The 14,752-nt window shown below is 41.5% G+C and overlaps 1 protein-coding gene across 5 annotated transcripts in view; it reads left to right on the top strand.

Moving 5' to 3' along the window:
- LOC120424751 (uncharacterized) overlaps window positions 1–14,752 on the top strand; it is a 422,527-nt gene that overhangs the window by 393,926 nt on the left and 13,849 nt on the right. For all 5 annotated transcript variants that reach the window (XM_039588943.2, XM_052708252.1, XM_052708253.1 and 2 more), the window contains one exon: window positions 6,817–8,224. In XM_039588943.2, the coding sequence (XP_039444877.2) occupies window positions 6,817–8,224 (1,408 nt within the window). The remainder of the gene's footprint in view (window positions 1–6,816; window positions 8,225–14,752) is intronic.

Below are 14,752 nucleotides of genomic sequence, written 5' to 3'. Positions count from 1 at the left end.
AATGGTGGGATGTTTGGGTGAGACTTATAAAACATCAATTTTCCTGTTTTTAAAACCTTTGCATGGCAATATCTCAGCAACTAAGGGTCGTATCAACAAAGCTCAAAAAAGCAAAATGTAAAGAATTTGCTCTGCCTTTCAAAAATATGTTTTCAAAAGTGGGCAAACTTGTGCACTAATTAAAAAAAATGAAAAACTGCGACTATTTTCAAAAAGGTGACCTAAAAATGGCTTTAACTTGAAAACGATGCACTTTATCAAAATTTCACTAAAGTACTTTTTGATTGCAAATTTATTTGAAATGAAAAATGAAGTAGAAAAAAAATGGCGAACAATATTTCGATTTAAAAAAAACAGTATTGTTTCAAAAATTCATAACTCGGTCAAAGAGTTTTTGCACAACCTTGAAATTTCTGAAAAGTTGGCATTTAATGTCCCTTGAAACATATCAAAAAACAAAAAAAAATAAAATTGTGTTTTTTGCAAATCAAGTTTTAGTGACAAAAAGTGAATTTAAAAATCACCAATTTTTTTACCGTGTATTATTTTATTCAGTGTATTCATACCTACAACTTTGCCGAAGACACCAAATCAATCAAAAAATTCCTTCAAAAGATACACGGAGAAAAAAGAGTTCCCAAAATCGTGAACAAGCGTTCATGAAAATGAGAACCACGAACAAAGTGTTCAAATTTCATGGTACGTTTTTCAAAATCGTACCATGGGATTTGAACACTTTGTTCGAGGTTCCCATTTTCATGAATGCTTGTTCACGATTTTGGGAACTCTTTTTTCTCCGTGTACAGATTTTTGAATTATCATACAACATTTTTGTATGGACAGCTGCCAAATTTGTATATAAAATTATATGGACAAACCAATGATGCAAAATGGCTGTTTTGGACATACCAAAGGCACCAAAAAAGTTTCAGCCGGATTAAAAAAAAACAAAAATTAAAATTAAAAAATGACCTATTTCGTAGAGAATTGCTCCTAAATCATTCACTTCTTCAAACTCAAATAAGGTAACAAGTTGATTTTTCTGTATTTAAAAAAAAACGATCATGTTTACACAACTCCAGTCTCATTAGTGACCGGGTCCCCCATTGGCAACGCAATCAAACAGCACTATTCGCCTTGACCTAATTTGGTCAGCCCCAGACTCATATATTCTCTTCGAATTGGAACCAAACTGGACCAGGCTCTCCTACGCACCCGGTTAGCCATAAATTTCACTCTATGCGGCCCGTGGTCTTGAAGCTGCAGTTCAGAAAAGTGCACTGTCACACAGGAATAAGGAGTGTGTGTGTGTGCTATAACAAGTATAATTTATAAGTCCGATGCACTCGGCGAGTTTCAATTCTGTGCTAAATATATGCACAAAAGTGTACTCACGTGGAATAAAAATCAAAGTGAAAAAAAAACCTGTCATTTAAAATGCAAACTTCGAGGACCTGCTGCAGGCGGCATTTCGTTCTTTATCATAACCCATTGATTTGCAGTTTCCGTGGGCATTCACGAAAAAAAGGGCGGCAGCCCCATTGATAAAATGGTTGTGCAACATTGTAGTCAATGATGGTTTAATTTGGAAACAGGCAAAAAACGTGCGATGTAATATTGGTTGGGGTTAACCCTTGGATGGCCATGTCTGTGTTTGGTTTTTAACTTTTATGTTGAAATTTGTTGAAATATTTAATATTTAATGTAATAATAAATCGATCATTTTACAGTTGAAAACTCGTTTGATCAACTCAGGCAAATTCTCTCTTGGACACAAAAAAACACAACTATCGTTTATGAATAGTCGTCACAACTCCAAGAATTGCTCTACCAAGCAAAAACAACCATTTGATCACATCACTTGCACTTACCGCAACTGGAAATCATGTCTCGTGAATCAAATTTGGCGCTATAGAGAGTCGTGCATGGTGCATGAGCGGTTTTTGTCCATATCGTTACGAAACACTTGTCCAACATGATGTCCTTCCCCGGCGCGAAGAACGCCGCAAATCAATGTTGCGTAACTTGGATTAATCTGCAACTTGGAGCCATTGATCACTGACTGTTTCCAGCAACAAAGCGTTCTCGGGAATAGATATTTTGCCAACCAGTTGAGCGATAAACTCTAAGCGCGTCCGAGATATTTGGACGCTGGTTTCATCTCAGAATGCGAAACTTTTGGATTGCCTACCTATTTTCGGATTATAGAGTTTTGTTTTTGCGACTTCCAAGTTAGTTTAAAAAAAAATACACTGGAAACCCTTCTAACAGTTGAAAAATATTTACTGATTGGTTGAAAATAGGTACATTACCCTTTCTTTCTCCTTGAAATTTTCACCATTATACAAGGATCAACCTGCAACCTACGTGTAGTCCAAGGACTCTATCCTAAACCGCAGCCATTTACAGAACTGCAGACAAAACATCGTTTTCGAGCTTGGAGTCCGCACGAACCAGAAGTTCAATAGCTTGCGAAGCCCAGGTATAGTAGCACCAGCGGAACAATGAAGACCAACTGCTCGGCCAGCTGGTCGGTTGTGGTCGGAGAATGTGGTTTTGGTTGCAAGAGGTGGATGTGGATTTCACTCAAAGTCGATTCGTTCTTGTAGGATTTGATGGACAGTTGGAAAGATTTCCTAAAATTGCTTAATCCAAAACGAATCTGATCAACATCAAGAAATTTGAAAAATATTCAAATTTTTATGTTTGGGTTTAGATGACCAAAAATTCAACAAGCCGAAGAGTGCAAAACGATTTGAGTTGATCCTGATTTTTGATGATTTTTTTTTTGTATTTTCTTATATACTTACTGTATACCCCTTATATACTTTCAAGTATATTAGCCGATTTCTTTTCATCGCATTGCAGATAATTATCAGGATCAAATCGAATCTTCTTGCACCCTTCGACAAAGTTTTAGGAAATTAATTTTCCAAAAAAACTAAAAAGATATATTGAATATTGAAATCACAAGCCATCGTTTCTACATTTGCATAGAAAAAGTGTTTTAAAATGCATTTTACACTTATTCATTTGTTTTGCAATCATTAGCTTTAAAAAAATGTAAAATTTGACGAAAATAAAAATTTGAGCGGAAAAAAAACTTTTTTCGAAAATAAACATCGAAATTTTCAAAAATTCAAAAGATTTTTAAATCAACCCAAACATGCTAAAAATGATTCTAAACGCAGGAAAATGCCTTTTAAATTGATGTCAACTGATTGCACTTATTTTTTTATTGAAATATTGAAGTTATTTGAAAAAAAAAAATTTTTGCCTCCTGATTTTTCAGGCCAACTTTGAAGGGGGGAAGACAAAAACTTTAAATAAAATTTGTACTAGCCTAATATTGTGTAAAAAATACAATTAAATAATGGGTATTTTTTAGACTTAGCCTAAAAATTACTTATTACACACAATGTTTCATCCAATTTTAAATACAATAATTATTTTTTATTAATTTGCTCATTATTGAAAGCCTTTGAAAGCATTGCTCTGAGTATTTTATTGTTTTTTTCATGTTCTGTCATCAAGGGTGACATTGGGTCTGGGGGGTCTGATTGGGTCATACAAATTTCTGCTTTTTTAAAGCTTTGGCTCAATTCTGAGGGCAGATTCTGATTCAACGCGCAAAATTACATGGAAAAACATATAATGGGATAATTTTCGAATTTTGTTAGGGTGGTTCTATACACTTTTCCCTTGAAAATTAGACATTTTCAAATGAGGATGTCACGAGTTCCAAGAAAAATATTTTAGAAAAAAAACTTTAAAACTTAAAACGGTATTTGGCAAAGAACAATCAGTATTTAAACTAGAAAATCTAATACTTGTGTAATTCAATATAACGTCGTTTGATACCAAATTTGAATATAAAAAAAAACATTTTTGTGTATATTTGATTAGGCCGTTGCAAATATTTTTTATGTTTATGTCCCTCGACTCTGGCCAAAGTCGAGGGGGGAGGGGGGCAAAAAAAATAAAAAAATATAAAAATTGAAATTACAAGCCACGGTATTGACATTTGAATGAAAAAAGTGTTTAAAAATGCATTTTACATCTGCCCAGTTGTTTTGCAATCATTAGTTTTCAAATTATCTAAGTATTGAGGAAGATTTTATTTTCTGCGAAAAATAAAATTTTTGCGGTGCTGTACATTGGAGTTTCATAAAAATTCAAAACATTTTTAAACAAGCCCAAACATGCTAAATATGATTATCAATGCAGAAAAATGAATTTTAGATTGTTTTCAGTTGATTTGACTTCTATTTTCATAGAAATTTTGAAGTTCTTTGGAAATTTTTTTTTTTTTTGACCTCTGATTTTTCAAACCAATTTTGGGGGGGGGGGAGGGGGGCGACATAAACTTTAACCCACTACAACCAATGAATGAAAATTAAAATACCAAAAATAAAACAAGAAAAACATAAAACAAGAGAAGTGAAGTTTTTCGTAGAACAAAAGTTGCTCAAAATGATTGTTATGGCAACATAAAAATCACGTCGTGTAGCCAAAAACGGGATGGTACTCTAATAAAAAACATTAAATTTTGTTAACATTTATTTTTTCAAACTGCAATATTTTGTGGAAATTTATCTAATTAATCTTTATTTTGCGATATTTTATAAGTACTTCTAATTTTATACTTGCCATCAAGGTTCCTGATTTAAGGTTCAATAATCAGAAATCACTCATTTATCGCCGATTAAATATTTGAGGAGAAAATCTAACAAAATACCAGCGTGGCGCTCACTTTGCCTGCACTACCCCAGTTTTCCTTTGATTTGAATTTGGATTAGTGGAAATTGATGTCAAATGCGTCGCTCATATTTTGGCTAACATTGATTGTAAGCAGTTCAATGAAAGATCAAAACAAAGAAGATCATAATATATCATAATATATTATACTGTTTTGAGTCAGCTATGAGCGACATAGCACAATCGGTCTCTCTAAACCATTCGCTGTACTACCCGAATCTTGCGAATGGAATCCACAAGAATGCGGCTAGTAGTACAAATTTGAACATGGAGCAGTCTTCCCAGAAGCAATCGCAAGCTACGAAGTCGTCCAGTTGTGACGACATTGCTCGAGTAGCAACCCAGGAACAATTATCCAAGAAGAACCATTCGCTGTACTACCCGATTAGAGTGAGAGGGAGAGCAAAAGAGGGAGTATTCAGTTGTGATTGGTGTGGAAGTGATAAACGGTGGGAATTCATCAGAGCAGTTTTGCATTGCGTTCAATTTTTGCTCGCGAGTGAAAGGGTCTTTTTGAGCTTTTAGTTAGTTTAAAGAAGTTAATTTAAAAGAGTTATGAACTAAATTTAAGAGAGTTACGAACTATGAGAAGTTTATCATGAAAACTCTTGCTAACTTAGTATTTATTTTGGATATTTAACCGTACGGGGCTACCAAGGACATTTTATAGTAAGCGTATTTTATGGAAAAAATGGCAAAACAAGACCACATTTTAATATACCCTTGAGTTTTACCTATACGTGACCGGTAGAAAACTTGTTTTTCTTTGTCACGAAATTCTTTACTCCAATCATTAATTGGGTACTAAATCCCTATGTCAATTTTTATGTACAACGGTAACAAACACGATTAAAAACCATAACTGATCACTTTTTTTCATTTTAATGCAAAAAAAATTGACATGACAACATTTTTTCGATGGATTAACTATGGTCCCCTTGGAACGAGCTGTCAAGTAGGAGCTTTTCTGTCAAGAAGGAACGCGAGGTTAATTTTTCAAAATTGAATTAAAAAATCCATTTTAAACTCTTTGTGGTCGTACAAAGGGTCATTGTACTCAGAAAAATAAGCTTTATCGCTGTAAACAATAATATCAGCAATCTATGCTTCATTTTAGTACCCAATTGAGATTTAGCAACTTTGACCACCCATCAACCTCCCAAAGACCATGATGCACTTCTAATTGCATTTCTATACAGTTCGCCGAACGCGCAAAACCGCAAGTAGTGCACGGATGAACTGGTCCGGCCTGTCTTTCCCGTTCGTGGTCTCCTTCTGGACCACTAGCCAGTCAGTCAGTCTGAACGCTGGCTTCTTGCCCTTTGTTGGAGCATCAGGCAGCGCAGCAGGTTGCACGTGCAAAACCCAGCAATGGCCTGGCGGTTCATACAAATAATAAACAGTAATCGTTTCTTACAAATTACATGCAGTGCTGGGGATGCTGCACCACCACCATGCAGAGATGGAGATCTATCTGAACGTTTAATCGATTCGTGTTAATGATAATTATGGTTTATGTTGTTGTCGGGTATGGCGCAATTCCACCTTAGTCCGTACTGTTGGCCGCCAGTTTCTTTGATAATAAACGTTGAAAAGCCACATGATAAAGGAGATATATTGCGCTACTGTTGCTGGTTAAGATGAAAAGGAAGGGACGAATCGGGACACAATCGGGAACAGTGAACATTGAGCAGAGCGGTGATGGATTGCTTGCGGTATTCAGAATAGTCATAACAATTATTATAATGGTTGATAATTGAACGACGGTAACAACGACCACGATAAAGCTCAAATGGTCCCTGTTAAACGGTGCGTTAGCCTATTGGCACAGGTGTTCCTTGTAGCGGAGGGCTCGTGCCAGTTGTGTGTCCCGATTTATAGTGGGAAGATTTATGATTTCTTTTTTGACCTGGCTTTATGAGTATGTATTGGTTTGGTCTGAAAATCAAACCACGAGTAGGGGAGACTGATATTTTCTTGATACATGCTAATTACGATTTTTAATCCAACATCCCATTTCTAATGACTCTATTTTTTCTTCTCTCATTCTTCTTCCAGTGTTTACATGGGGTCGTAAGATGGGCAAAAAATTCGACCTGCTACGCCGCGGTAGTGACGCCCAGAAACTTCCTTCGCCAACATCAACAACCCCCACGACTCCGTCATCCCCGAACGGCGGCACCACCGGCTGCGTACCAATCTTCAACTCGGACACAATCAAAAAGAGCAAAACCATCCCGCTGAAGGCTTACCAAAGTTCGGATCCGCTGGTCAAGCTAAACAGTGAGCGGAGTTCGGGGACGTTCAAGAACTTCTTCTATCGCATGGGCTCGACTGGGATGCTGAACCACAAGTCGAACCAGCTCCAGAAGAATCCTGCCCAGAGTCAGCAAAGTCAACCGGCCAAGCAGGAACAGCCCGTGCCATCGCAGCTTGGGTTCATGCACAAGAGCAAGATGGACTCGAATCACCAGACTCTGTACAGGAGCAGCTCGACGAGCCAGTTGAACTCGTGTTCTTACATCAAGTGTGACGATCCGACGGAGGGAATCAATCTTGCGAATGGAATCCACAAGAATGCGGCTAGTAGTACAAATTTGAACATGGAGCAGTCTTCCCAGAAGCAATCTCAAGCTACGAAGTCGTCCAGTTGTGACGACATTGCTCGAGTAGCAACCCAGGAACAATTATCCAAGAAGAACCACTTTCCGTACGCTTTTCTCCGGTCCAAGCTGTCCGTCCTTCCGGAAGAAAACGGCGGATCGGTCATCAACTACAACCGAATCAAGGAGAATCTCCTGCGCTCCGGCAACCGAGGATCGGTGATCAGTTTGCGATCCGACCTGGACAACATCTCAATCACCGACTCCCAGCTCAACATCTCCGACAACGGGGACGTGTTCCTGTCCGCCACCGAGTCCAAATCCTTCACGGTCAGTGACATCGGCGGAATGTCCCGCAACAACTCGATCAAAACCCTCACCGACGATTCGCACAGCTTCGTCAGCAACTACCAAAGACTGAGCAGCTGTCTCAGCAGCAACGAGTCCGGCTACGACAGCGATGGCCGCCACGCCGAAGACAAACTCGACCCGGAAGGAACCTCCTCCATCCCACCAAACACCACCAATAACCTGTCCGTCCACCACGCCGCCGTAGATTCGTACGCGGACGCCATCCGGAGCAAGGACCAGTCGTACATGTTCGGCAGTCGGCGCCGGATGTCCTCGTCCAGCTCGGTCTGCTCGATGCAGAACCTGGACTGTGGACCGGCTGGTGGAAGTGGGAATGGAAGCGCGGGCAGCTCGATACGGCGCCGGTTTCGGCAGATCAAGCTAGAAAAGTGTCACCACGATGAGGTGATTGGTATCGACCTGACGCCGCAGACGGTCACCATGGACGAGGGTGACTGCTGCGAAACGCGCTTCCTGGTGACGGAGATCGATCCGGAGGGGATCGCGTACAGGTGAGTTTCTCATTTCAGCATGATCATTATAACCAGTAAACTAACAGAAAACTTTAAATCGAGAGTTGAATTCTTAATTTCTCGAGAAATTTGAAGTATGTTTTATTTTTACAATAACTTTTTAGAGAATCAATACTTTCTAATGGAATTTTCTTTTCAACAGCATTCTTCAAAATATATATTTTTTACGAAATTATGTATAATTTCGAAAAATAATCAGTGGTCAGATCTGAACTGACCATGAAGGTGTTGTACAGATGTAAATAGTTCGAATTAGTTTTAGTACACAATTTACACAGAATGCATTCGAAGACACACACACACACACACACACTCACATTTAGGGTTAGTTATTTGAATGTTATGAACTAAACACACAAAAAATAACTGCATGCAAAATACTGAAGTTGCTCTACCACACGGTATCATCATCCTCGCTGATATCTCTCAGTTGAGAGAATCTGTATCTCTACCGTGTGAAGCAGAATTGGAAAAAGTAGCCTAGACAGAAGATCGATACAAGACCACAAGCAGTACGAAATACACTTTGCAAGCACAAACGTCGCGCTCTTTGTATCAACCGAAGTCCAAAGTCCAATACAAGTCGTGCAGTACTAACAAAATCGAGTTTAATTCTAATCCGAAATCGTTCGACAATTTGAACCCAAATCGTGAAGATTCGTCGTGATCGGTAGTGATCTGTTCTCTAGTGCCGCTGAAGCAAGTCCAGCGGACTGAGTGTGATCGTTGAGGTGATCGTGAAGCAACATCGACACTTTCACGGTGGAAAGTGCGAAGTGCGAGTGCCTATAGTGTACGGTAGTGAGGTGTTACCTGTCTCCGAGGTCTTCAGGTGCCACCAACGAAGGTGGGAAGCAAAACCTCCAACGTCCGGCACAAGTTCGAGCCCCGGCCCGAACATTTGGTCCTTCGAGCCGGATCGGAGGACGACGTCGAACCTGGGACCTGTAGTGCGGACGGATAGCGCTGTAGCGGTGTTGGTAAGTGGTCAATGGAACTTGACCACAAAAGGTGAGGCACTCGATCTAGTACTACTACCGTTGACGGGTTCCCATATTTGCACTAATTTGGCTGGTTGCAAATGGTGGACGAATTGCATGACAAAATCGCATGTTTGGCAAATTGAAAGCATAAGGCAAAAGAGCAGCAATTCTACGAATTAGCGACAAACGCAGCTCAAATTCTACGCGCTGTGTTCTTGATTCACTGAGTGAGGCACAGAGAGCGAAAAGTGGGCAAGCAAAGCAAAAGTGGGCAAGTACTCAACGAATGCACTTACAGTGACGCAAACAAAAGTGGGCACGCCAAGTTTTGGCGGTTGGATTTAATTTCAACAAAAATCTGTCTCTGGGAGGAAACTCGAGACTTTGCGTTTGCGTGGTGGCGTTTAGCGGATTCGCGGATCGCGAAAAGGGCACACCACAGCTGGAAACACGTTTCGATTTGTGTCCCTTTCGGTCGTTTTCGTTCGCGTACGCGTAGAGTACCACGCACGCGCGACGGTAAGTGGTATTCCGCCGCAATCGTTTCGCGTTTCGTTTCGTTTGGTGAGTGAGTAGAGTGGAGTGTTGAGATGACAACCAAGGCGGATAAAAAGCTGGCTGATCTGCTGCAGAAGCGAGAGCGACTTGTGGCTACACGAGAGTTGGTTGAGAAATTTGTGGCTGCATACGATCACGAAAAGCATGTTATCCAAATACCGGTGCGACTAGAGACGTTGAACAGGACCTACAAGGAATTCCTTTCCGTGCAGTCGGAAATCGAGCAGCTGGACAAACCGGAACCCTTCAAAGCACATCTAGCGGTTCGGTGCGAATTCGAGGATGCTTTTTGTGAAGCCAAAGGTTTCCTGCTCTCCAAGGCGGATCACCACACAGCGCATGCGGATACTTCGTTGAACTCCAGCTTTACTCATTCACAAGGACCGTCAACATTCCATCACAGGCTGCCCAAGATTGATCTACCCAAGTTCAATGGAGACGAATCAAGATGGATTTCATTCCGAGACAACTTTGTTTCCATGATTCACATCAACGAGGATATCCCCGTAGTCAACAAGCTACAATACCTGCTACAATCGTTAGAGGATCCCGCCAGAAAACAATTCGAGACTGTTGAGATTCAAGCAGATAAGTACGCGCCGACCTGGGAGGAACTCTTAAAGAAGTACGACAACAAACGCTCGCTGAGAAAAACCCTATTCCGAAGACTGTACGAGTTGCCATCAATGGAAGGTGAATCAGCACAAGATTTGAACACGTTGGTTGACGACTTCCAGCGACATGTCAAAGCCCTGGAGAAGCTTGGAGAGCCGATCAACCAGTGGGATACACCGCTCGTATTTATTCTCAGCGACAAACTGGATTACGCTACCCTACGTGCTTGGGAACAGGACTCGAGCAAGAAGGAGGTGGTGACCTACGAGGAGTTGATAGAGTTCCTGAACAACCACGTTCGCATGCTGAAGTCCTTCGCAAGTGACTTGCAGCACCGTCAAACCGGCAATGTCAAGGTGGCCGGCGCTAGTCAGAAGAAATCCCAATCAGTTAAGTTCATCGCGAACGCAGCCACATCGGAAACAAGGACGTACACACCGCAGTGTCCGTCATGCTCGAAGCAGCACCTGTTATACGAATGTCCAGCATTTACTAAGCTTGCAGTGATCCAGCGTCGCGAGCTGGTCACCCAACGAAGCCTGTGCTAGAATTGCTTCCGCCAAAATCACCAAGCGCGTGCCTGCAGATCGAAGTTCTCCTGCAGAATATGCCAAGCGAAGCACCACACGCTGCTGCACGACCCAGGTGCACCGGACCACACTCAAGACGCAGCTGTGGCTTCCAATTCCACAGCTCCTCAACACAACCCGCCTACAACCATTGGAACCTTTGGATTAGCAAATTCCTCTGAAACTAGCCTTCCAATCGTAGCGAAGCAAGATACGGTTCTTTTGGAAACAGTAAACCTTCTAATCACCGATAACCACGGGAGAGAACTCCTAGTCAGAGCGCTTCTAGATTCGGCATCGATGTCAAACTTCGTCTCGAACAACCTGGCGGACTTGCTCAATGTTCGCAGAAAGAACGTGGATGTCGCCGTAGCTGGACTAGGAGAATCTGCCAAGAAGATCGACCAACAAATCACCACCACAGTCAAGTCGCTAACAAGCCAATTCTCCACCACCCTCGATTTCTTGATCATGAAACCGCCCATGGTCAATCTCCCAAGAAGCGCAGTAGACATCACTCATTGGAACATGCCCGATGTCCGACTAGCCGATCCTCACTTCCACAGGCCAGGAGCGATCGACATCCTGATTGGTGGTGAATTCTACCATGAACTTCACACCGGACAACGCAAGCCAATCGGTGACGGACTTCCGTTACTTATCGAAACTCATTTCGGATGGACAGTAACTGGCAAGATTCCCACCAAGTCCGACGGAGCGTCCACGTTGTGCTGCTTCTCCACCACCGCTCGAGCTTTACTAGTAGCTCCTCAACCCATTTTGAAGCTCGAAGCTGCCGAACCAAATGCAAGCCATCTTACCAAACAAAATTCCTCCACTCCTACTCAAACTCACAACGGAAGATACGTCGCATTTCTTCCTCGGTCGAAAAATCCGCAAGTCACCCACGGCAACTCCCGCGAGAGTGCCGCGCATCGCGTCTCTACCCACGCAAGCCGCCGTAAAGAAGTCCCATCTACGAAACCCGCCAAGAAAGCTCGCCTCAGCCACATGCGTAAGGACAACAATACCAAGCCCCACTGTTGTTTCGGATACCCGCTAGCCAGCTCGTTCATGCAAGCAGATCTACGATCGTGCTTCGGTCAAACATCTCCAGCCGTCAACGGTACAGGAAACGAGATGATCGAACGGCAGACCGAAATGCAGCTGACCGACAAATCGCCAAAGCGCACATGAAGGGGCCGTTCCGTCAAATTCGCTCACGTTCTTCAATCAACCACACCTCCGCAAGTTGGCCGAAGCTGAAAGCTGTCCGGTGCCAAGGCAGAAGAAGTTCTACAAGCAGCACGTCTACAAAGGAGAAGTATCAACCGCAGGAGAAGGCTTGCAGAAAGCCGAATTTGCAGCATCTTCAAAGATCGGTCGAGCTGTCCGAAACATGCTCAATGCGAAATTGGAATGTGAACAGGTGAGTACCGTTCCATTCGCTCCATCTCCACCCGTCCGTTCTACCGGGTCTTTTGCTGTTCCAGATGATGCACGCGAGTCAAGTCAACCACCACCAAGAGCTGCAGACACTCCAAAGACCGGTAGAGCACTCCGAAACTGCTCGATGCGCATAAGGAATGCGAACTGGTGAGCACCGTTCCATTCACTCTAACCCAGTGTTTCTCAACCTTTTGCGATCCATTCCTCCCTTGACTGATTTTCAAGAACTTCATTCCCCCCCTCTCCCCTTCTTATTTTATATTTATTGGTATCAATGCACAAATATAATTACAATTTTTTGAGGTTAACAAAAAGATTACAATGTTTATAACAAATTAAAGTATAAATTTCAAAATAAACTAAAGTAGGTATTTGAAAAAGTTCTTTTAAAATATAAAAAAACTTACTGCTTCTTTTCGTTTAGATTACAATAAACAAAAACAATTATCAAATAAAATTAATAATTATCTGCGGCAGAACACAGAATCCCATCCTCGATCCCATCAGTTTGACCTTTTCTAGAAGTTCGCTGTGTGATTTACTGTGATTTTTATTAGAATGCAAATTTCATTTGGAGATTTTTAAATTCATTCATATTCAACACTCACAAAATTTGTGATTTTATTTTGTTTATTTGAAGGAATTAAATTCAATAATCTCGATTGTTTCAATAAATGTAAAAATTCACAGAAATTAACACTTTTAAAAAAATATTGTTTTGAAAAAAAAACAAATAATGTTCTTACTAATCGAAGAAATTGAAACTGAATTGCAAAGAATGTGTCAGATAATGATTTATGACATTGAATTTCTATTGCACCCTCATTCCCCCCCTAGAATGGCCAAATTCCCCCCCAGGGGGGAATTCCTCACCGGTTGAGAAACACTGCTCTAACCCAAACGTTCGGTCTACCGGGTCTTTGTTGTTTCAGATGATGCCACGTGATTCAAGAAGGTCGAGACGTCATTAATGAACCACTCACGTCCGGAATGAATGTCATCAATGGATCGTGTCATGGCGACACGAAGTCTTCCCGAACGTTGCCGAAGATAAGGAGAGAGGAGAAGAGAGTTTTGAAACAGCCACGGCTATTTCAAGGTGGCCGGAATGGTCAGATCTGAACTGACCATGAAGGTGTTGTACAGATGTAAATAGTTCGAATTAGTTTTAGTACACAATTTACACAGAATGCATTCGAAGACACACACACACACACACACTCACATTTAGGGTTAGTTATTTGAATGTTATGAACTAAACACACAAAAAATAACTGCATGCAAAATACTGAAGTTGCTCTACCACACGGTATCATCATCCTCGCTGATATCTCTCAGTTGAGAGAATCTGTATCTCTACCGTGTGAAGCAGAATTGGAAAAAGTAGCCTAGACAGAAGATCGATACAAGACCACAAGCAGTACGAAATACACTTTGCAAGCACAAACGTCGCGCTCTTTGTATCAACCGAAGTCCAAAGTCCAATACAAGTCGTGCAGTACTAACAAAATCGAGTTTAATTCTAATCCGAAATCGTTCGACAATTTGAACCCAAATCGTGAAGATTCGTCGTGATCGGTAGTGATCTGTTCTCTAGTGCCGCTGAAGCAAGTCCAGCGGACTGAGTGTGATCGTTGAGGTGATCGTGAAGCAACATCGACACTTTCACGGTGGAAAGTGCGAAGTGCGAGTGCCTATAGTGTACGGTAGTGAGGTGTTACCTGTCTCCGAGGTCTTCAGGTGCCACCAACGAAGGTGGGAAGCAAAACCTCCAACGTCCGGCACAAGTTCGAGCCCCGGCCCGAACAATCAGTTTATCATAAAATACATATTTCCTTCTGAATACGGGAGTCAAAGGATATTTATCTCCTTCAAACATGAGTATACTAATTTGGATATATTTTTCAGTTCAATAAATTTTACTGTTGTAAAAATATCAAACTTTTAGTTCTCAGCGACTACAATTATCATGCTCGAAATCTGATCTCCCAACTTTTACTGCCCTTCTTTCCGTCTCGAGATTCTCAGCACCAAGGATTGCCAGTCTCTATCTCGTGCTTACACAATACAATCACGTGTGGCTCTCTCATCTCCGCATTCTCAATCAGCCCCATCACCAGAGCGAAGTCACAAAAGCCGTCAGAAAACATAATTTGCCAACGCAATTTAACGGGACGTAATGCGCGGTCGGTTCGCAATCTCCCTCTCGCGTTCTTTCATTGCGGTTTTTTTTTTTAATAAAACAAAAGAATCTTCGGCGAGTGTGCGTGAGCGAGGAAAAAAGAAGGAGTAAAAGTAAGAGAATGCTCTTGCTCTTGATAAAAGTAAAAAAA

This window comes from Culex pipiens, chromosome 2 (genome assembly GCF_016801865.2).
Source record: "Culex pipiens pallens isolate TS chromosome 2, TS_CPP_V2, whole genome shotgun sequence".
Taxonomy (NCBI): domain Eukaryota; kingdom Metazoa; phylum Arthropoda; class Insecta; order Diptera; family Culicidae; genus Culex; species Culex pipiens.
The sequence above is the reverse complement of the archived record's forward strand: the minus strand, read 5'-3'. Positions and strand labels throughout refer to the sequence as shown.